Source organism: Procambarus clarkii, chromosome 6, assembly GCF_040958095.1.
Source record: "Procambarus clarkii isolate CNS0578487 chromosome 6, FALCON_Pclarkii_2.0, whole genome shotgun sequence".
NCBI lineage: Eukaryota > Metazoa > Arthropoda > Malacostraca > Decapoda > Cambaridae > Procambarus > Procambarus clarkii.
Genome location: NC_091155.1, coordinates 7,234,574 through 7,258,765, shown reverse-complemented (window position 1 = coordinate 7,258,765; position 24,192 = coordinate 7,234,574). Strand labels below are relative to the sequence as shown.

General features: G+C 46.8%; 1 protein-coding gene across 3 annotated transcripts in view; it reads left to right on the top strand.

Annotated features, from left to right (window-relative positions):
• LOC123754081 (uncharacterized) overlaps positions 1-24,192 on the top strand; it is a 419,143-nt gene that overhangs the window by 293,884 nt on the left and 101,067 nt on the right. For all 3 annotated transcript variants that reach the window (XM_045736239.2, XM_045736241.2, XM_045736238.2), the window contains one exon: positions 1,084-1,188. In XM_045736239.2, the coding sequence (XP_045592195.2) occupies positions 1,084-1,188 (105 nt within the window). The remainder of the gene's footprint in view (positions 1-1,083; positions 1,189-24,192) is intronic.

Sequence of the window (24,192 nt, the reverse complement as noted above, 5' to 3'; positions counted from 1 at the left end):
GATTCATATGGTTCACTTGTTGTCTGGTCCACTCGTGTGATCCAACTTGTCTTATGCAGGAATTATTAATTATAATCTGTGATAGAATGGGAAACTTTTCCACCACTCTGTGAACTCTGTCCCAACATCGTAAGCTTGTGGACCCCTTGTGGTCTATTTGTGTGGTCCTTGTGTGGTCCATTTGTGTGGTCCAACTTGTCATATGAAGGAATTATTAATTGTAACCTGTGATGGAACGGGAAAGTTTTCCACCACTTTGTGAACTCTGTCCCAACATCGTAAGCATGTGGACCACTTGTGGACCACTTGTGGACCACTTGTGCGATCCACTTGTGTGGTCCACTTGTGTGATCAAACTTGTCATATGAGTGAATTATTAATTGTAATCTGTGATAGAATGGGAAAGCTTTCCATCAGTCTGTGAACTCTGCCTCGACATCATAAGCAAATCCGAACATCCCCCGCTTCGGCGAACCATTGTTCGTCAAACCGGGTGAGAAAATCCGGCCTGAAAAGTGTGCGAACTAGCCGGAGATTCGTTGAATCGGGGTACGTTGAATCGAGGTTGTACTGTATATATATATATATATGCGTATTGTGGATATACCAAGCCGGCACGACGCTTGGCTGACCGCCACCTCACCCGAACTTGGTTCGTGTAGGGTAACCCCAACCCCGGCCGGCGTGAAGCTTGGCGGACTACTTCCTACCCGATTTGTCAACATCAGTCAGTCTGGTGTTGACAAAGGCTTTAACAAAGCCGAAACGTTCACCTCATTTCATATTTCTCTGTGGACTTTCCGCATAAAATGATCAGTGTTTTGTGATCGTCAATTGCATATATATATATATATATATATATATATATATATATATATATATATATATATATATATATATATATATATATATATATATATATAATAAAAAGAAGAAGAAGAAATTCAAAAGGTATAGTTTATAGTGGTATGAGACAGAAAGCCTGTTAGATTTATTGCAGTCATCCAAGATTATTATTTGCTCCTTTACAATTTAATGAATATTGTAATTGCATTTGACAGTGATTTCTATTTTTATTGACAGATTCAACATGTCACCAATTGCCTTTCTGAACACTACTATCAGTTTTACTGACTTCCTGATAAGACGGCAAGATATATATGTGACCATGCCAGCACTAGAAGAGAGGTTAGTATGATAGATCATGCATTTTTTTACACCAACTTATTAATATTTACCTGAAATGAAATATCCTGTTTATTATAATGACAAGATAGCACTATGTGAGCTAATACCCCTTGGATGCTCCCATGAACATTTCCTATAAGGTTCACCCAGGGCTCTTATCTCCTGCCACTCTCATCAGACTTTTGTCTCCATCATGACAGGAATCTTGGCAAGTGGTCTTCTCATAAATCTAGGGAAGAGAGACAGTAGCAAGTTCGTCACTGTGATAAATACTGTAGGAAGAAATAACAACTCTCAAACACACTTTGCAAGCAGAAATAAGAATTACTGTATAGTGCAACTATATTTATCTAAGCTAATGCATGCTAAAGGATATCTGCATAAGATAAAATACAGTTTAAGGAAGGAGTTAGATAAGGCTGGATATGGCATTTCAGACATCTGTTCATACTAGCACTGCTAAACCTTTCACTTCCAATTTTTTTTTTTTTTTGGGTGGGGGGGGGAACGCTGCCTCAGTATCTCTACAAGCTACACATTAGTAACCTGTCCATCTTTCATTACCACTTTAGGTTCTAATGATTCATGAACTTCTGGAAACCAGTATCAGAAGTTGGTCTGCTCAATACTGGAAAAGGAGAGTCTGGGGATCTAGAATCAACACAATAGCCAAGAGAAAAGACCACCAAAAAGGTAGATCACACAAAAACAGTAACTGTATACATTGCAGTTGCAATGCTGACCTAAACTACATAAAGAATCATTCCCTGGGTTGAGCTACTGGTTCACACCATTCATTCAGCACCAGATTGCAGCCCCAGCTATTTGGGAACCCAGAACACCAGCTTAACAATTCATGCAACTAGTGCTGCACTGTCCAGTCCTTGGGAACTGGGCCTTTGGAGCAAAACATGTGGGACTTGGGGTTAACAAACAAAGCGTCCACCCTAGAGAAAATAGGTTGCACAATGTTTTATATTCTGTGGCTACTACACAGATTTATTTGCATGCTATTCATGTTGTCTGGGTAGATGCTTTGTTAATCTTAAGTCTCACATTCCTTGCTCCAAAGGCCCATTTTCCCAGGACTGGACAGTGCAACATCAGTTGTGGGAAATTTGGCTCCAAAATAATACTAATAAATCTTATAAAAACATTCGAAGAACCATCCTTTATATAAAGGAAATAAATTGGAGAACCAGTGTCTATGGACCTCATATAAAATATAAATAAAATCTATTACTGGATAATAAATGAACTGTTGTTATTATAAATCACAGAGCCAAATTCCTCCACACACTTTGGGGGTTGATTAGTACAGAGAAATTAATGCATTTATAGTACAAATAAATGAATATTTTTACACATGAAATATTTAATAAAATATGAAATATTGAAGATAATTTTAAATGATAATCATGATCATTTGGTTAATAAAATATAATAATCAACAACTACAAGAACGAAATAACAGCTTAGCTGTATGAAATAAAGGGAGCATGCATCAGGATATATTTGTCACGAGAAACTTGTTTCATCAGGCTATCCAGGGAACACGTGATCGAGGTGTCTTAAATTCTTTATTCTCAGCAATTCCAAGCTGGAAAGCGAGTAGTATGTAGAAACTATCTAGAGAGTTATGATACTACATATATTTCTGAATTAAATGTGGTAAAGCCCTGGAAATTAACTTACTGGTTATTGTTAACCCTTGTATGGCTATTTAGCATGTGTCACTCACAGGCGCATACCAAAAAAAAAAAAAATAATTTTTTCTTCTAAACATGTTAATTTATGTTCATTGATCATGGGAAAAATAATACAATAATCATAAGTGGCATATATTGCCTGCTATAGGGCAGGGAAGTCTGGCAAAAAACAGGCACTGACTCAGCCTGCGTCCCAGACGGTCTGTTGCTCACCAACTGTCAGGCCGGAGCTGCCACAAAGAAATAATTACCTAATTATTTCAATGTCTCTGATTGATTTTTCATAGTTTTTTTGCTGTAATATTATTCAATAGTGTGTAGTGTGATATATTTATATAATAAAATGAGTGAATCATTGCTGTACTCAAAAATATGGTGTGCATATTGTTGATTCAATTATGTTCATCAAACAGTGAACAAATGCTTTGTCAGTTATTACACTATATACACAGGTTATATATAAGTATCTGCATGTTTTGTTCACCATAACGAACCACTAAGTTGCTATTATGAGTCAAAAAGTAACGAGGAGTGACCGCCACACACCAGCCAGCCACTCACTCCCTCAACACCTCACTCGCCCACATTCCCCTCCCACCATACTGTTTTTGCTTTTATTCACTATATACAGACGTTATATATAAGTATCTACATTCGTGTTCACCATAACGAACCACTAAGTTGGCATGCTGAGTGGCAGTGCCAGTGGCAGCTCGCCAGTGGCTGCTACTTCCTCCCTCCCTCAAGTTATCTAACTCACCCACATTCTCCTCTCACAATACTGTTTTTGCCTTTATTCGCTATATACAGATGCTATATATAAGTATCTACATTCATGTTCACCATAATGAACCACTAAGTTGGTATGCTGAGTGGCAGTGGCAATGGCAGCCAGTGGCAGCCCGACACTGGCTGCCACTCCCTCCTTCCCTCCCTCCCTCCCTCACCTCACCTGACTTGCCACCATTCTCCTCCCACCGTACTGTTTTTGCTTTTATATACAGATGCTATATATAAGTATTTACGTTTTGTTCACCATAACTGTACATCTAAGCTTGTATGGTGAGTAAAGGCACAAAGACGTAGCTACTCACACAGTCAGTTGGCGGCTGCTGCCCTCAAGGCCAGACGCACTAATATTTCTCCTCCAACAATACTGTTTGTGGTTTTATTATGCTACATACACACATTATATATATACCTGTTTTATTCACCATACTTGTACAAGTAAACTGGTATGGTGCCCAAAGACCATAGTGGTCACCAGTAAACAACATAATAAGTCGTGCAGATGATGCCACCTCCCTCACCAAAATGGCGGCTCCCAACCTACTCCTATTGCTGTTTATACCCTCTATACACACGTTATATATAAGTATCTACATTTGTGTTCACCATAGGGAACCACTAAGCTGGTATGGTGAGTGCAGTCAATAAAAGGTGGCCACACACAGTCAGAAGACAACACCACCACCCTCCCTCCCACAGCATTACTCCTCCCTCCATGGAGCACAGCGCTAAATATCACCACAATCCTGCTATTATCAGAATCCTGGCAATCCTGACAATCCTGGTCAGTTTTATCACAGGGGTCTTCTGTAATAATATCATCGCTACATAATAGCATGAACAAGTATATTATGGCATTTTTAGGCGATGCTGTGGTCACAAGCTGAACAGCAGTGCTGTGAGCTCATGCTGCGTGCGTCAGGCTTGGTAGCTCACTCAATACTGAGGCGCCTAACACCCGGGAATTTGGCCCACGATTTTAAAAAAAATGGCGTCTGTTTACAAGAGCCCTGATGAAGGTGTGGTGAACCCCGTGTATCCGCAGGCCGTTTAAATCTTGCATAGTACTCCAAAGCATCATATGATGCGATGCGCAATTAAAGGGTTAACCCTCAAACCGTGCATATCATATATAAATGATATCAGTGACAAAACCGAAACCGCGCACATCATTTATATATGATTTCGTGTCTAGCGCTATAATTTAAACGCCCCGCCTGGGATAGGGGCAGCTATAGTACAGCCACGGCCGATAGTTGCCAGATGCCACCTAGAAAAAAAATCCAGGCCAACGTTCTTGGGTGTTACAGCGTCAGTATTGAGCAAGCCACCAAGGCTGGCGCACGCAGCACGAGCTCACAGCACCGCTGTTCAGCTTGTGACCACAGCATCGCCTACAAATACCATAATATAAATGATACTGCTATTATTTAGCAGTGATAGTATTACTGAAGCCCCCCTGACTGTGATAAAACTGACCAGGATTCTGATAATAGCAGGATTGTGGTAATATTTAGCGCTGTGCTCCATGGAGGGAGGAGTAAGGCTGTGGAGGGAGGGTTGTGGCATCATCTTCTGACTGTGTGTGGCCACCATTTATTGACTGCACTCACCATATCAGCTTAGTGGTTTGCTATGGTGAACACAAATGTAGATACTTATATATAACGTGTGTATAGTGTGAGATAACAGCGAGAGGAGTAGGTTGGGAGACGCCATTTTGGTGAGGGAGGAGCGTCGTCTGCACGACTTGTCATGTTGTTTACTGATGGCCACTATGGTCTTTGGGCACTATACCAGCTTATTTGTACAGGTATAGTGGATAAAACAGGTAGATACTTATATATAATGTGTGTATATAGCGTAATAACACAAACAATATTGTTGGAGGAGAAATATTAGTGCGTCTGGCCTTGAGGGCGGCCGCCGATCAGCTGACTGTGTGAGTAGCTACGTCTTTGTGCCTTTACTCACCATACAAGCTTAGATGTACAGTTATGGTGAACAAAACATATAAATACTTATATATAACGTCTGTGTATAGTGAATAAATGCAAAAACAGTATTGTGGGAGGAGAATGAGGGCAAGTGAGGTGGTGTTGAGGGAGGGACTGGCAGTGAGTGGCTCGCTGGTGTGTGGTGGTCACTCCTCGTTGCTTTTTGACTCACAAGACCAACTTAGTAGTTCGTTATGGTGAACAAAACATGCAGATACTTATATATACAGTAACCTGTGTGTATATAGTGTAACAACAGCAAAACTATTTGTTTATTGTTTTATGAACATAATAATTGAATCACTAATATACACACCATAATTTTGAGTACAGCGATGGTTCACACATTTTATTATATAAATATACCACAATTCACTGTATGGAATAATATTACTGCAAAACACTAAGAAAAAATCAATCAGAGACATTGAAATAATTAGGTAATAATATATTTGTGGCAACTGCCGTCTGACAGCTCGGGCGGAGTAGACCTTGTCTGGCGAAGGCTCTGCCAGCGCCCCTTTTTGCCACACTTCCCTACCCTATTGCGGCTAAAATATACCACCTACAATTTTTTTGTTACTTTTTCCGTGATCAGGGAACAAAAATGAACACTTCTATAAGACGAAAGAATTTTTTGGATTTTTTTTCTGGGGGTAGCCCCTACGGCTCTCCGGAGCTATCCATGGCTGATATGGATACCCTAACTATTTTGCATCAGTCGCTGTGGGTGGAGTTCTAGGCCTACCGGGGACCACGAGCCAGAACCTGGCCCCCTCAGAGAGGCACGGGGAGCAATGGCCCATAGAAATGCACATGTGATTTGGAGCATTCTATATCTGCCATCGACTGGGACAGGCACCCAGAAAGGTAAGCGCCACAAAACAAACCCCTATTCTGGTTAACAACAAAAATCGACAAACGAGTGGACAGAGCTCCCCCAGGAAAACGAACTAACAAGCATGACTTCACACGAGCCGCGCCGCATGTCTGCGCAGCTCCCTCCTCCCCGGGAGGGGGAAGGGGAGCCCCAGACCCACGCGCTGGCGATACCCACCCAAGTTCCTCGGCTGATGGGATAATGCACGGTCGTGTGGCTCCAGCTCCAGTCTTGTCTCAGTGCTGTAACTTGTTTGCAGTGCTGCTCTTACGGTGGTCGTGTGAGCTGGGAGTAGTATTCTCAGGTACTCGGGCTACATGTGCTTAGGGTCACCTTCCCTGAGTGCCCTGTAAGTACCGCCCTTGGGGCTTGGGGTTGCCTTCCACAAGTCACCTTGGGTCTACCTCTGTTGGCTTTTCGCTGCTTGGCGTTTGGCCGCCCCGAGGGTTTGGGGGTTTTACTCCCTTGTTTACCTTGGGGTAAGTGGTAGTTATAGCACTGGTGGGGCGCAGGGTACTGCGTAGCTAGTTTTCACCTATGACAGCGGCCGGCTCTGTTCCCTCTGGGTACGTTGTCCACTTGTGTGGTTTTTCTTTTATATATGTTTTTGCCTGGTAGGGGGTCTGCCTTGTGTCCCCCCCCCCCTTATATTAGGTTCGTTTGTGTGGTGGCACCCCTTGCTTTGCCTTCGCAAGTGGACACGTCCCGTGGGTTCAGCTTTTAGCAGTTTGCTTGGTAATTTGGGGCGTCGGTTAGCAGTACCCTGCCTGGGATAACCCTTAGCAGACCCAGTCTAGGGGCCCTGGGAAACCCCCCGGGGGGCTCTTGGGTCCGGTAGTGGAGACCCTTGCGTCCCCTCTCGCTTTGTGCGAGTTGAGGGTTGCTCTGTCCCTTTGTCTCAGGGTGACTCTCCTTGTTTTTGCCTCCGTCATGCTGCCTGTTGGGTCGGTGACACATTCGACCCTGAGTCCTGCGAGCTTTGTTGCTTGTTCGTGACTCCATTCACCCAGTCTGCTGATGAATTCCCATGGGTGCAGACAGCTTGCGCGTTGCAGGGTAGGATGTTGCAACGCTCTCTGGTTTGTCGCTTCCCCGGACGCCCCGATGCTGCCCCGCTTGTGTAGGGACCCAGACTTGGGGGTTTCGGTCGCTTCGGCCTTGGTTCTTCCACGCCCCCCTTGTTTTTCCCCCACCTGCTTCCGGCCCCTACGCATCTGCAGGCTTCGGGGTCGGGGCGGGGTTAGAGGTTCTGAGACTTGGGCAGTTTTGGGGGTTGCCCCCTCCGGGGTAGCTGCGGAGGCATTCGAGTCTGTTCCTCTGGCCGATGCTCCGGGGTCTGACCAGTGGGCCCCTTCTCTTTCAGCTCTCTCGGCTGCCCCGGCCTTTTCTTGTGGGGCCGGGGCTTTGGAGGTCGACTCGGCCACCCGGGGCCTGGTGCAGAGGCTCCTGGGGTTGGGGAGGAGCGGCCTTGGGGGCCTTGGTCTCCATTGCGCCCCGCCTGGATTTCCGTCCTTCTGAGCGGGGCTTACTGTTACGGGGAGTGGGGTTTTCTTCCCCCCCTCTGCGTACGATTTGGGCTTGGGTTCTGCTCCTCCCCGGGTTCGGTTCCGTGTCCCTGTGGTTTCTTCGGTTCCGTCTTCAGGTTTTCGGCTAACCGCATCTCTTTGCGTGCGATGCGGTTGGCCTTTGCGGCTTACCTCCTGCGTGTCCCGGAGTTTGCCTCCATACTGGTTCCTTCTGTTCTGGACAGGTTGGGCTCCTTGTGGCTGTTTGGGCTCCTTGTAGCCGTTTGGGCTCCTTGTAGCCGTTTGGGCTCCTTGAAGATGTTTGGGCTCCTTGTAGCCGTTTGGGCTCCTTTGTAGCCGTTTGGGCTCCTTTGTTGCCGTTTGGGCTCCTTTGTCGCCGTTTGCGCTCCTTTGTCGCCGTTTGCGCTCCTTTGTCGGCGTTTGGGCTCCTTTGTCGCCGTTTGGGCTCCTTGTAGCTGGTTGGGCTCCTTGTAGCTGGTTGGGCTCCTTGTAGCCGGTTGGGCTACTTCTCGCCTTGTTGGGATACTTCTCGCCTTGTTGGGCTACTTCTTGCCTTGTTGGGCTACTTCTCGCCTTGTTGGGCTACTTTTCGCCTTGTTGGGCTACTTCTCGCCTTGTTGGGCTACTTCGCGCCTGGTTGGGCTACTTCGCTCCTGGTTGGGCTACTTCTCGCCTTGTTGGGTTACTTTCTTTCACACCCTGCGCATGCGCTGTGGGAGTTTGTTTTGGTTCCGGGCGGTGTGCACACGTGTTCTGCTTCCATTTCTCTCAGGGGGGGGGGGGCTTCGCCTCTCGCTCTTTTCTTAATCCAATCCATGCCCCGTTGCTTTGGGGGTGTTCTGGGGTGCCGCTGTGGGGAAATCATGAGATTTTTCCCTGCGTTCTAGGGGTGGGGAGCCTTCTTCGCTGCTCCCCCCCTCTCCAATATGGGCGCACTGGCCGCCTCCGGCGGATACGGACTCAAACGCTTGCGTCATGGCCCTTCAGTGCCTATGTTCTGCAGGTGAGTTGGTGCGGTTGTGGCGTCTCCTTCGTCCTGACGCTGTTTTTGTTTTTGGGAGTAGGAATGGGTGTACACACGTACTTGAGAACGTGGACCGTGTCACCCGAGGTGCCTACTACAGGGCTATTAGCCCATACTGGGCAGCTCTTGTTCTCTCCATCTGATTCCTTCCTCGGTTCACGGGTGTCTGCGGGTGGCCTCTTGTCCCTTCGAGGAAGTTCCTGCCTGTACTCCTGCCCCTCTCCTGTGCTTATCTAACCTTGCTTGAATTCGGGGCCCGGCCTCCACCTTGTTCCGCAGTGCAACGGTGGGGGTGCCTGTTTGGTAGTACGTTTTCCTGTGTCGGAGGTTTTGTGTTCGCCTCCTTGTGCTTGCAGGTTGGGTTCTGGCTCTTTGTTTCCGCCTCTCCCCTGTCGTTTGCCTGTCGGGCGGATTCTGTGCTTCTTGGGCACTCTCATCTTTGCTTTTGGGGCTGTGTATGGGGTCAGCCCATGTTGGGCTGCCTAATGTGTTCCTTTGATTGCCTGTTACACTGCACACGTTTCTTCTACCGTCCCTGTGGCTCAGTTGGGTGCTCGGTTTCCACCTGTGTCCCCTTGTGTGCCACTCGTGTACGATTTATCTACTCTGTCGCTTCCTCGGGGAGTGTGGTGACGTTTTGCTGCGGTTTTGGTACTGCAGCTGCATGTCAGGGTTGGTTGTGGCGTTATGTTCGGCCCTTCCGTGCTCCCTCTGGGGCTCTCCTTCCTTGCCGGTCTGGCTGTGCCGGGCCTGATTTTTCCATGTTCCTTGGATTCTCTGTCTTGTCCTCGCCTCATTGTGCTGGCTGGGGATGAGCTTGAGGTCTTCGTCTCGCCTCTCGCCTATCCTCTGGTTTCGGTTCAAGTTCCAGAGCCTAGTGGGCTCCCTTCCTTCGTGTTTTTCACGGCTGCCCCAGGGTTTTTCTTGACGCTGGGGCTTTGAGGGGACAGCTTGGCCCCAGGGCCTGCAGGGTGGGTTCCCGGGGCTGGGGTGGAGCTCACGTGAGGGGCCTCAGGCCCCGTTGGTCCCTGCCGGGGTGTTTCTACCCCTCTGGGAGGGACTTGCAGTTTTGTGGTGTGGGGTTTTCCGTTCCCCCTCTCCGCACGTGCTTTGTGGGCATCGGCCCCTCACTGGGCTCGGTTTCCTTGTCCATTGTGCCCGTTGTTTCTGTCCTGTCGGTGGGTACTTTTCTACGATCTTCGCCCCTTTTTTCCGGGACGGGCCTTCTCCGTCATGTCCCCCTCTTCTTGGGGTTTCTGCATGACTTTTGGTCTCGGGTAAGATGGGGTTTTGGTGCCTTCGTCCTTTGTGTTTGCTTCTTTTTGTTCTCGAAGGTTCGGGACGGTTTTGCTCCTTCTCGTTTTCTGGTGCGTCTGTCGTCATTCGGTTGAGCTTCCCTCCGGTCCTTTCTAGGGCTTGTGGGTCCTCTTCCCGGCAGCTTCTGGGTGTTGGCCTTTTTGTTCTTTTGTGAATATCTCTTCTCTTCACACTGTCTCGGCGCTACTAGTTTTCCTGCGAGAGATTTTGTTCCTCTTAATGAGTCTTTTCGCTTCTGCCCTTCTGCGGGATGTTGGTGCGGGGCGGCTCCTTATGCGAGTTCCTTCCCTGTCAGCTGCACTTGTGGAGGTGGACTTGCACACTTGTGGCATTTTCGTTTTGGTCCTGTGTTTTCTTTTCCCTCCTGGGGCTGTCATAGGATTGGCTTGCGGAGGATGTAGAGGCGCTTGGGGCTGTTCCTAGGTCTGGCACCTTGGTTTCTGCTGCTAGCTTTCGGTATCGATATTCCTTCTGCGCCATTTTGCAGGTTGTATCGTGCGTTGTTACACCTCCGGCCTGCTTATGCACTGCCTGTGTCGTCCTGGTCTTTGGACAGGGTGCTCTCCTGTTTTTCTTCTCCTTGGTGGTTGTGGCTCCTTGGGGTTAGGTTTGCATTGCCTCGGTTTTCTTTTTGTGTTGGCATTCGCCCCTGGGAGTTGTGTGGCAGAGCTTCTTGCTCTTCTCAGGCGCAGTGGTTTTTGGCTCCTATGGTCGTGGTCATAGGTTTCTTTGTCTGCAGCCGTTCTCCCTTTTTTCTGGCGAATGATATACCTTGGGTTATTGTCTCGACTTCATGTTGAGTGATTCACCGACCGCCTCCCGGGTATGTCCCCTTGTTTTCTTAGGTAGTCTGTGGTGAGGTAGCTCCGGGGAGCCATAGGGGCCCCCCCAGAAAACCAGCGTTGAATGTAATGAAACGACATTTTCTGGGTGAGTCCCGGAGGCTCCCCGCCACCCTCCCGCCCTCCGGTCGACGGGGTTTTTTCGCGGTTTTGATATCCAGCCTCAGAACTGGGGCGGGGATCACCGGTGCGTGGGTCTGGGGCTCCCCCTTCCCCCTCCCGGGGAGGGGGGAGCTGCGCAGACATGCGGCGCGGGTCGTGTGACGTCATGCTTATTAGTTCGTTTTCCTGGGGGAGTTCTGTCCACTCGTTTGTCGATTTTTGTTGTTAACCAGAATAGGGGTTTGTTTTGTGGCGCTTACCTTTCTGGGTGCCTGTCCCAGTCGATGGCAGATATAGAATGCTCAAAATCACATGTGCATTTCTATGGGCCATTGCTCCCCGTGCCTCTCTGAGGGGGCCAGGTTCTGGCTCGTGGTCCCCGGTAGGCCTAGAACTCCACCCACATCGACTGATGCAAAATAGTTAGGGTATCCATATCAGCCATGGATAGCTCCGGGGAGCCTCCGGGACTCACCCAGAAAATGGCGTTTCATCACATTCAACGCTGGTTTTTTTGTTGCGCCTGTGGGTGTGAATTCCATTTGGGCCCCTAGCGGTTTGAGGGTTAATGTGTCAATACTAGGGTGGGCAGGTGCATTATCAAGCAACAGCAAAGTCTGAACTTTGCTTGGCCTCACTTTGTGTTTCTTAATTTAATGGTCATGAACTTCCTAGCAGAACACATCATGAAACCAAGAAAGAGAAATCTCTATTAACTATCTGAATGGTGCCTCTACGGCTCCCTGGAGCTTATTGGGCTAATTTATGTTGTATTAGACCGGGACATTAGCTATGGAGTTCAGACCTACCAGGGACCTTGAGCCAGAATCTGGCCCCCTTCAGAGAGGTTTCAGGGAGCAATGGCCCTGGAAAACCCCCCTGTGGTTGGGGTTTTTCCTTATCTACCAGCGACCGGGGTTAGGTACCCCAGAAAGGTAGGCATAACAAAACAAATCCCACATGGTAAGAAACTAACATTAAAAACAGAACAGAAAGGTAGAACTCCCTAAAATCCCAAGGAAACAAGCAAACGTAACACACTACTGCCGCACCGCTCGTCCGTGCAGCCCTCCCCTACCCCGAGAGAAGGAGGGGGGGACCCCTGACCTCACCGTGCCGGCTGCATAGCACTCCAGTTCGTAAGCTAATTTCAACTGGGACAGACACTTCTCTGGCCTCAGTTTCCTAGGCGGTGTTTGCCTTCGTGGTGCTCACTGCCATCTTTTGTGTTGTGTGATGGCCAGGTGTTCCTCATCAGTACCGGGGCTGCATGCACTTAGGGGCCTCCTTCCCTAAGCACCCTGTGAGTACTGCCCCTGCGTGACAGGGATATCTTCCTTGGGGCATTCGGGAACCATTCCCGTAGAGGTTCTTGCTGCTCGGTATTTGCCTCGCCCATGGGGCAAGCTGGGACTTGGGGCCCCTTGTTTGGCCTTGAGTAGGGACTGGTATTGTGCTGGTTAGGGCGTCAAGGTGTTGCGTGACCTGCTACCTACGCTGGGACCAGTTCATGTTGCCTCTGGTGTTGGTGTACTTTTGCGGGGTTTTATTTATTTTTTATTTTCATTTGCCTGGTGGGGGTCTGCCTAGTGTGGCTATAGTTCCACTGGTATTGTTTGGAGGCCCTCTTCTAGGCCTCCGTGATCGTACATGTCACAGGGGTTTTCAGTGTTAGCATCTACCCCTTGTTAGTTTTACGTGTTAACCGGTTAGCGACACCTTGCCTGGGCTTCCCGTAGCAGTCAGCCTACAGGCAATGGAAAATCCTGTCGGGGCTCGGTGGACCAGTGGATGTATCTTCCGGGTTCCAACCCGTCTTGTGCAGATTGGTTGCTGTACCCTTGTCTCCGGGTGACAGTCGCCTCTTTTACCTCCATCTTGCTGCCTGTTGGGTCAGTGACACCTTGACCCGGAGTCTTGCGAGTTGTGTTCTCTGCTTGTTCTCTAGTACTCTCCTGATGTCTTTACTGTTAAGAGTATAGGCGGCATCTGCGTTGCATGCTCAGTTAGGTTGCTGCAATGTGCTAGGTTGGTTAACCCACCCGGTTTCCCTCGGGGCCGCCCCATTTAGATTAGGTGTTGTTCGCCCCTTTCCCCTCCCTGTTCCTGGCTCCTGACAGTCTGCGGGTTTCGGGATTGAAACGGTGTTTAGTTAGTGCTGAGACTCGGGCGGCTTCGGGGGCTGCCCCGTTCGGGTTGGGGACAAATTTTTTTGAGCCTGTTCCTCCTGCTGAGTCTTCTGGGCCTTACTAGCGGCCCTTTCTTTGCTGTCTTTCCTCTGGACTCTTCCTTTTCTTTAAGGGCAGAGGGCATGGAGGACCCGAGAACAGGTAAAAGAGGTCGAGGTAAAAGAGTTGAAACCGAAGTTCTCTGTTTCAAAAGAGTTGAAACCGAGAACTTCGGTTTCAACTCTTTTACCCTGTCATAGCTCAGTCGATTAAGGCAGTGTCTGGGATGCTCCCAGACGCAGGTTTGAATCCTCGTCATGGCCCTTGTGGATTTGTTTATTGGATACATCACGTTAGTGTGATTTCTGTGTGTAATGATGTAAGGACGAAGAGGGAGAACGGCCTATTGACATAGCTCGAGTGCAGGGGGAGTTGTGTAAAACCCTGGTTTGTGCCTCAGAGAGGCTGCGAGATCCAGTAAGTTCAGTAGAACTTCGGTTTCAACTCTTTTACCCTGTCATAGTTCAGTCGATTAAAGCAGTGTCTGGGATGCTCCCGGACGCAGGTTCGAATCCTCGTCACAGCCCTTGTGGATTTGTTCATTGGTTACATCACGTTAGTGGGATTTCTTTGTGTAATGATGTAAGGGCAGAGAGGGAGAATGGCCTATTGACATAGCTCGAGTGCAGGGGGGAGTTGTGTAAAACCCTGGTTTGTGCCTCGGAGAGGCTGCAGGATCCAGTAAGTTCAGTAGAACTTTGGTTTCAACTCTTTTTACCCTGTTGTAGCTCAGTCGATTAAGGCAGTGTCTGAGATGCTCCCGGATGCAGGTTCGAATCCTCGTTATGGCCCTTGTGGATTTGTTTTAACGTAGAATACGTTTGGGTTAATTTACTTTCCTGCAAGCAGCTACGGTAGTCTCAGGGTAGCCTAGCCATCAGCCAGATAAGAATTAGAGTATTGTCTGTCGTAATTAACGGTCAGTGGGCCGGGTAATTGACGTGTTTCAGAAAGTCAAAGTAATTAACCTCGATCTTATGTTCGAGTTAGTTCATTATGCAGTCCGAGGGGCAGGTGTCTAGCTGTCATTGATAGTGTCACAGGAAGGATTTCGAGTAACGTCATTGATATTTCTTTTGTTTCTGTTGTAGTAGTTAGTACTTTATTGAATAAACTAAGTTGTTATGTTGAACACTGTCTTTTCATTACACCCCACACATTTATATGGTTCTATAAGTATACTGTCACACTCGACTATTAAAATTGAGACTGATTCAGAGTTTTGGACCAAATATACGGCACCACACAACAATAAATTATTGTTGTGAGAGCCCAGGACCTACTCGTTAGATTCGCTTCGGCGAATGGCGAAGGTCGTCGGCCCAAGTGGGGGGGATTTAAATTTTTTGGGGTCTCGGCGTTTGCTCACGTCTAGTCAATTGTTCATATCTGGTCCCAGAGTGAGGAATGAGCTGCTTACTACACTGGTGTGTTAGCGAAGCAAGTCCTTCCTCAGGCAACCTAATTGAATACAGTATCACGACAGGAATAAAGGTTAAAGGATTAAAGAAAATTTTTAAAATTTTCCGAGCTCAATTTCCTCAATCATTTTCACTTATTCTACATCCAAACTCTCACAAATGCGTGCCTGTTCGCCCCTGTGCTTCCTCAGGATGTTGACCTTATGCAGCTGCACGTGCATGTTCCTACCCTTTCAACGTCTTTAGTGGCTGAGGATTTGTGCTCTCACGGGCATTTGACCTCGGTCTTACGCTTCTTTTCCTTCTCGAATTGTCTTTGGACTGGCTTGTTGGGGGGGGGGGGTAGGGATATTGTGGCGTTGAGTACCACATTGTTGAAGCTGTTTGTGCCAATACTCCAGAAGGTGGTGTCTCTGTTCTCTGCCTCTCAACTCATGTGTCGCCAGGCCAAGCTCGCTCTCTCCTTAGACTCTGCTTGGGCACTGGCTCTTAGGTTATTGTCCCCTTTTTGTCTGTTGCTGTTTGCAAAGTCTGCTGTCACACCGTTTCTGCAGGTGGTCTTGTCTAGTTGTCGTCCTATGTCAGATTTGTTGCTTCTCCGGAGAGGCCATTCTCGGGCCTCTCGGAAGGGTCGTGCTGGGGCTCGGGGGTTGTTCTAGTCAAGGTGGGCCCACTTGCTGTCAGTTTCTGAGCCAGCACCTCCTTCAGAGCTGGTGTCGTCTAGTCAGCACAGTGCTCACTCTGCTTGTTGGCTCGCTTCTCGTAAAGGGAGTCAACCCTTTCGTGGGTCTACCTGTTAATGGGAGGCCCGCGCTGTTTGCACATGCCAGGTCCCACGATTTGTGGGTGTTTTGGGTCATGTCCTCCGGCCTGTGGTGGCAGTGAGGGGTTCCTCCTCCTTCAGGGGGTTCATGGCTGGTGGGGTAGGCTTGTTTCCCTTCACTCCATTGAGTCATCCTAGAGTTCGACCACGCCCAGGCATGGTCAAACTTACCTCATCCTTCAGGTGGGTTTCTTGCCTGTTTCCAGTGCTGAAACTGGACTGTGCGGATCCGGGCTTCATTCTGGACTTGTCCTATCTCAACCCCTGAATTCCATGCTCCCTTTTTCGGATGACCACTCTGTCCCAGGTCTGGCTTCTTTTAGAGCCGGGTTCATGGATGGTGTCCCTGGTCTTCTGGGACACATATTGCCAAGTCCCTATTCATCTGGGGTTCTGGGACTGGTTGGGTTTCGTTGAGGGGCGGCAAGCTTACCGCTTTCGTTGCCTTCCTTTTGGCTTGAATCTGGCACCTCATGTATTCATGTGTCTTACCCGGGTTGTGGTGGCCCATATTTGTCTGCTAAGGGTTCAGGTTCTAGCCTACCTTGACTGGTTGGTGTGGGCTCCCAACCGGTCTGCTTGTCTGTTCACTAGGTTTGTGATTCTTTTTCAGCTCACTGGGTTCAGGTTCCTGGTGAACTGAAGGAAGTCCCATCTGGTTCCATTCCAGGTTTGGACCTGGCTGAGTCTCGTGTTGGACTCGTGGACCGCTACCATGTGTCTCCCTCCTGCAGAGTTGCTGCAGTTGCAGTTCCACCTTCTGCTGTTTCTGGATGGTGTCCCGGATCACTCTGCAGTTGCTTGAGCAGTTGTGCAGGAGTCTGAACTTTGCTGTGCTAGTTTACCCGCTGGGTCGGGTCTGGCTTTGGCATCTGTTCTGGTTCCTTTGTTGTCATCCCTTCCACCTCTGTCGCGACTGCTGGGTTTGGCCTCTGGGGGTCTTACATCTGTTGCTGTGTCACCGGCTTCCTCTTCTGTTTTTTGGGGGTTCAGTGCTTTGGCGCTTACCTGAGCTCTCTCTCTCTATGTGTTTATGGATGCCTCGTCTCTTGGCTGGGGTTTTGTGACCAGTGCTCACCAGGCTGGCCAGGGACGGTGGGCTCCGTCCTTCTGTCAGGTTCATAGCACGATACTGGAGTTCGTGGTGGTTTGGCTCTCGCTTCGGAGGGTTTTGGCTGCTCGGTACTCTACGATCATGTTCCATTTGGACTGCTCACTAGTGGTTCATTGTCTGATTCACAAAGGTTCTCTTCAATCCTTGGCTCTTTAGAGCTGGTTGCTTCGAGTGACTTATCTGCTGGATTCTTGGGGTTTGGCTCTCCTTGTGATTCCCATCCGGGCAATGTCCAACGAGGCAGCCTGTCTTGGTTCATTCCCCTGTCCACTGAATGGACATTCAATGCCAACTCCTTCATTTGGCTCTGCCGGACATATGGGCTTCCGGAGGTGGATCTCTTCGCGTCGGCGTGGTCTCGGCGTCTCCTAATATATGTGGCGCCCTTCCCCAACTGTGGAGCCTTCTTGGTGGACGCCTTTCGGCAGGAGTGGTCGAGGTGGGGGTTACTTATTCAGTACACCTCGGCTTACAAATGCCCATCTTTAAAAAATTTTGGGTTACAAGCTCAATTTCTTTGTAAAATTTGAATCGGGTTAGGAGCTTTGCCTCGAGTTACGTAGTTTGTTGATACGCATATGGGCGAACCTAGCACGTGGTTCCTAGTGGCACAATTGCTCGCACTTCAGTTTGCTAGCACCTCCTGCTTAGTGACGATCGCACTTGAATTCTTTGTAAAAAATTTCAGTGTGTTTCTGCTTCTTTGGGTTTTGAACATAAAATTAGTTATTATATATCATGCCATGGGTCCCAAGAAAGTCAGTGGTAAGGTTCAACCTAAGAAAACATATGAGGATGACCATAGAGGAAAACAAGAGATCATTCGTAAACATGAAAATGGTATGAGGGCTGTTGAACTAGCTAGGCAGTACAACAAATCTGTGTCAACAATTTGCACTGTAATTGCTACGAATAAGGACATTATTAGGACTAAAGTGGCAAAAGGCATATCAACAATCACAAAAAATGAACACAAACACTTGAGGATGTTGAAAAGTTGTTATTAATTTGGATACACAATAAGAGTTAGCGGGTGATAGTGTTTCAGAGGTCATCATTTGTGAAAAAGCAAGGCTTATTGCATGAAACCCTTTTAAAGAAAACCCTTGAAACAAGTGATGCAGATACGAAAAAGTTTAAGGTGAGCCAGGGATAGTTTGAGAAATTTAGAAAAAGAAGTGGCATTCACAGTGTTGTGAGAGTTATGAGTGTTGTGTGTTGTGGATGAACACAGTGAGGAACTGACCATTGAAAAACTCCTAGCCATTCACAAGGAGCAGCATCAAGAGGCAGCTGAGAAAATTTCTTCAGGGGAGGAGGAGGCAGTACATACTGTTCCTTCCTCAACAATTAAGAAGTGGTGTAGACTGTGTGAAGAAATTCAAACTTTGGTTGAAACGACTCACCCACAGCAAGCTAAAGTAGGCCGTTTCCTTAACCTTCTTAATGACACTGTGATGCCTCACTACAGACAAGTACTCACCTAATTGTGCTTGCAGTGGTTGAGCTTTGTCTCTTTGGTCCCGCCTCTCAACTGTCAATCAACTGGTGTACAGATTCCTGAGCCTACTGGGCTCTTTCATATCTACATTTGAAACTGTGTATGGAATCAGTCTTCCTTTTCACTTCCTTGTGCATTCCATTTATTAACTACTCTGACACTGAAAAAATTCTTTCTAACATCTCTGTGGCTCATCTGGGCACTAAGTTTCCACCTGTGTCTCCTTCTTCGTGTCTGTCTTCGTGTTTGTCTTTGTCCACCCTGTCAATTCCCCTGAGAATTTTGTAGGTGGTTATCATGTCTCCCCTTACTCTTCTGCTTCCCAGGGATGTGAGGTTCAGCTCCTTTAGCCTTTCCTCATAGCTCATTCCTCTTGGTTCCGGGACGAGCCTGGTGGCATACCGCTGAATCTTCTCTAACTTTGTCTTGTGTTTAACTAGGTATGGACTCCAGGCTGGAGCTGCATATTCCAGGATTGGTCTGACATAAGTGGTATACAGGGTCATGAATGATTCCTTACACAAGTTTTTAAAGGCAGTTCTTATGTTGGCCAGTCTAGCATATGCCGCTGATGATATCCTTTTGATGTGGGCCTCTGGGGACAGGTTCGGTGTGATATCAACCCCCAGATCTTTCTCTCTATTTGACTCTTGCAGGATTTCACCTCCCAGATGGTACCTTGTGTTCAGCCTCCTGCTCCCTTTGCCTAATTTCATTACCTTACATTTTCTTGAGTTGAACTTTAGCAGCCATTTTCTAGGCCATTCTCCTGCTCCCTTTGCCTAATTTCATTACCTTACATTTTCCTGAGTTGAACTTTAGCAGCCATATTCAAGGCCATTCCTCCAGTTTGTCCAGGTCATCCTGTAATCTTTGTCTATCTTCATCTGTCTTGATTCTTCTCATAATTTTTGCATCATCAGTAAACATTGAGAAGAATGAGTCTATACCCTCCGGAAGATCGTTTACATATATTAGAAACAGGATGGGTCCAAGTACTGAGCCCTGTGGGACTCCGCTGGTGACATCTCGCCACTCTGATGTCTCCCCCCCCCCCTCACCATTACTCGCTGTTTCCTGTTGATTAAGTACTCCCTTATCCACTGGAGCACTTTTACTCCTGCCTGTTGCTCCAATTTTTTTAACAGCCTTTTATGGGGTACTGTGTCAAAGGCTTTCTGGCAGTCCAGGAAAATGCAGTTGGCCCACCCTTCTCTTTCCTGCCTAATTTTTGTTGCCTGATCATAGAATTCTATTAAACCTGTGAGGCACGATTTACTATCTCTGAACCCATGTTGGTGGTGCGTTCCAAAGTTATTTCCCTCCAGATGCTCTACGAGCCTTTTCCTCACGATCTTCTCCATCACCTTGCATGGTATACAAGTTAGGGAAACTCTCCTGTAGTTCAGTGCCTCTTTCCTGTCACCCTTCTTGTATATTGGGACTACATTAGCTGTCTTCCAACTTTCTGGTAGGTCTCCTGTTTCCAGTGATCTGTTATACACCATACAGAGTGGCACACTTAGTGCTTCTGCACCTTCCTTTAGTATCCATGGTGAGATTCTGTCAGGCCCAACAGCCTTTGTCACATCCTGCTCCAGTAGACACCTTTTGACCTCATCACAGGTGAGGTCAAATTCCTCCAAGGTTGCTTGGTTTGCCTCCTCTTCATTTAGTGCAGGGGCTTCTTCTTGTTCAATTGTGAAGACCTCCTGAAATCTCTTGTTGAGTTCTTCATGCACCTTGTCATTCTCTGTGTATCTGTTCTCCCCTTTTCTCAATTTCATCACTTGTTCCTTCACTGCTGTTTACCCTCCTGATGTGGCTGCGGAGCAGCTTTGGTTGGGTCTTGACTTTACTCACTATGTCATTTTCATACTGTCTCTGCTTCCCTCCTCACTCTGAGGTACTCATTTCTGGCTCTCTGGTATCTCTCCCTGCTCTCCGGTGTTCTGTTATTTCTGTAGTTTCTCCATGTTCTTTTACTCAGTTGCTTCACTACCTTGCATTCCTGGTTGAACCATGGGTTTTTCTGTTGTTTTTCATTTTTCTCCTTTTGGACCAGGATAAACCTGTCTGCAGCTTCCTGGCACTTCTGGGTGACAAAATCCATCATGTCCTGCACATTTTTGTCTCTAAGTTCTGTTTCCCATAGTATTCCCCTTAGGAAGTTCCTCATCTCGTTATATTTTCCTCTTCGGTAATTTAGTCTTTTCCCCTCCTATCCCATTCTTGGATAGGTTATCCCTACTTCCACCAAGTACTCAAAAGTCAGTACACTGTGGTCAGTCATTTCTATGGGGGCTTCAACTTTGACTTTCCTTATTTCTGTCTCATTCAGGGTGAATATCAAATCTAGTCTAGCTGGTTCATCATTGCCTCTCACTCTTGTGGATTCCCTGACATGCTGGCTCAGAAAGAGTTGCCACTTCCAAGAGTTTAACTCTCCAAGTATCTGTGCCACCATGTGGGTCCCCATTCTCCTAGTCTATCTTTTCATGGTGTAAATCGCCCATGATTAAGAGTCTTGAGCCATTCCTGCAGGCAGCTGAAGCTGCTCTCTCTATTATATTATTGGTGTTACATTATATTACATTACATTACATTACGTTATTATGTTTTACATTATTACGTAAAACGTATTACGTTACGTTATATTACAAGTATTACAACATAGGGAAAAACAAGTCTCTGTGAAAAGGTTTTTAGAGATAAAAACAAGCAGTGAGCCACTACCAGGTCCTAGTGGTAAGCAGGCAAAACATAGGAGAGAGAGTACCCCCAGAGAAGTCATCAATGCCTGATGATATAATGTCCCTTTCCAAACACTAACACCTCTCCTCCTCCCCCCCCACCTCGCTCTCTGTCGCTGTCTTCCATACTCAACAAGAGTCATCAATAAACGCAAGGTATAACTTGTACATACTATAGTATTGTACTAAATATTTGTGTTTTTTAGGTATGAAATGTATTGTGAAGTTAATATTTTGGGGGTGTGTAATCGATTAATTCAATTTACATTACAGTGGCACCTCGATTAACGAGCGGTTCTATCTACGAGCATTTCCAGTAACGATCGAACCACTCGCAGCAAATTGGTCTCTATTGATGAGCTTCACCTCTATTAACGAGCAAAACCACATGGTACTTTCTAGCGTCTCGCGGGTTCTCGCAAATTCTCAGACGCCTCCGACGCCAGTGTTGTTGTTGCATCGCGCACGACAAGCATCCCTCTGCATTTATTTGTACTTTTCTTTGTTTTTCTTTGTGGTTTTGTGACTACAATTTGTAACGAATGATGTCACCAAAGAACCTGCTTGCTAAAGATAGTGTTGTCAAGAGGAAGAAAGACACAATTACTGTGGATTTGAAGAAGAAAATTATAGCAAAGCATGAGCGTGGTGTCCGTGTGACTGATCTCATAAGGGAGTATGGCAGGTCCTCATCAACAATTTGCACCATTATTAAGGGGATGAGGAGGTAAGGGAGGATGCTGCCTCTTCCAGTGATATCAGGGAAGTGTTGAGAATGTTTGAAAAGGTGACCGCATTCTTGGAAAAGCATCGCTCTGATAGAGCAGTGACAACCCGGTGTGTGAGCATGTTTAATGACAATTTGCTGTCTCATTTTAGGGAAATCCTAAAACAAAGACAAAAGCAATTGTCAATAGACTCGTTCTTGCAAAAGTAGAGAAAAGACCAGCAAGTGATAGTGAACCACAACACAGTCCCAGTTGGGTGAAATTCCCAAGAAGAGAGAGGCCGCCTGACTCAGAGGTGGATTCTCCTTCCACACCACAACACCTCTCCTCCTTCCCACCTCCCCATTATCTCCCTCAAGCCAGTAATGACTCTTCATAAGGTAAAATAAACATGAAAACAGTACAACAAAACATTTATAATTACATATGCAGTATTATATTTACATTATAAAATGACATACATGTATGGATGTTTTTGGGAGTGGAACGGATTAAATTTATTTCCTTTATTTTAAATGGGGAAATTTGTTTCTTAAGACGAGTTTTCCACATAACGAGCTCGGTGCAAGAAAGGATTAACCCTTCAATTGCGCATCGCATCATGTGATGCTTTGGAGTACTACGCAAGATTTAAACGGCCCGCAGATACACGGGGTTCACCACACCTTCATCAGGGCTCTTGTAAACAGACCCCATTTTTTTAAAAAATCGTGGGCCAAACTCCCGGGTGTTATTGGCCTCAGTATTGAGTGAGCAACCAAGCCTGACGCACAAAGCATGAACTCACAGCACTGCTGTTCAGCTTGTGACCACAGCATTGCCTAAAAATGCCATAATATTCTTGTTCATGCTATTATGTAGCGTTGATATTATTACAGAAGACCCCTGACTGTGATAAAACTGACCAGGGTTCTGATAATAGCAGGATTGTGGTGATATTTAGCGCTGTGCGCCATGGAGGGAGGAGTAATGCTGTGGGAGGGAGGGTAGTGGCGTTATCTTCTGACTGTGTGTGGCCACCTTTTATTGACTGCACTCACCATACCAGCTTAGTGGTTCGCTATGGTGAATACAAATGTAGATACTTGTGTATAGAGGGTATAAACAGCGAGATGAGTAGGTTGGGAGCCGCCATTTTGGTGAGGGAGGAGCGTCGTCTGCATGACTTGTCATGTTGTTTACTAATGACCACGATGGTCTTTGGGCACCATACCAGTTTACTTGTACAAGTATGGTGAATAAAACAGGTAGATATTTATATATAATGTGTGTATATAGCGTAATAGCACCACAAACAGTATTGTTGTAGGAGAAATATTAGTGTGTCTGGCCTTGAGGGCGGCAGCCATCAGCTGACTGTGTGAGGTCCTATGTCTTTGTGCCTTTACTCACCATACAAGCTTAGATGTACAGTTATGGTGAACAAAACATACAGATACTTATATATAACCTGTGTATGTAGTGTAATAACCGACAAAGTATTTGTTCACTGTTTGATGAACATAATTGAATCAACAATATGCACACCATATTTTTGAGTACAGTGATGATTCACTCATTTTATTACATAAATATATCACACTACACACTATTGAATAATATTACAGCAAAAAAGCTCCGAAAAATCAATCAGAGACATTGAAATAATTATGTAATTATCTCTTTGTGGCAACTCCAGCCTAGCTGACAGCTGGCGATCAACAGACCGCCTGGGACGAATGCTGAGTCAGCGCCTATTTTTTGCCAGAATTCCTTGCTCTATAGCGGGCAATATATGCCACTTAGAATTTTTTTATTATTTTTCCCGTGATCAGTGAACACAAATTAACAGGTTAGGAAGAAAAAATATTTTTTTTTTTTTTTTTTTTTTTGGTATGCGCCTGTGGGTGTCAAATGGTATATAGCTATGCGCCATTTAAGGGTTAAACTCGTTAATCAAGGTGCCACTGTATTTCTTATGGAAAATTTGTTTTGTGTTGTGAAGCTTTGGGTTATGAACCATCTCTGGGAACGGATTAAATTCTTAAACGGAGGGGCCACTCTACCTCTTTTCCCTCGATCCAGCTGTTGCTTCGGGGTCCGGGCTCTTGTTAGTCTTACCATGGGAGAGTTGTCCTTGTGGCCCCCCTTTTGTGGCTGACCTAGCCTTAATTTCAGGCACTGCTTGCTCGGTGTCCGAACCCGGGGCGTTAGACAACTCATGCCTAATACTGTCGCTTCCTATCATGCGACACTGGCAGAGCTACTCTA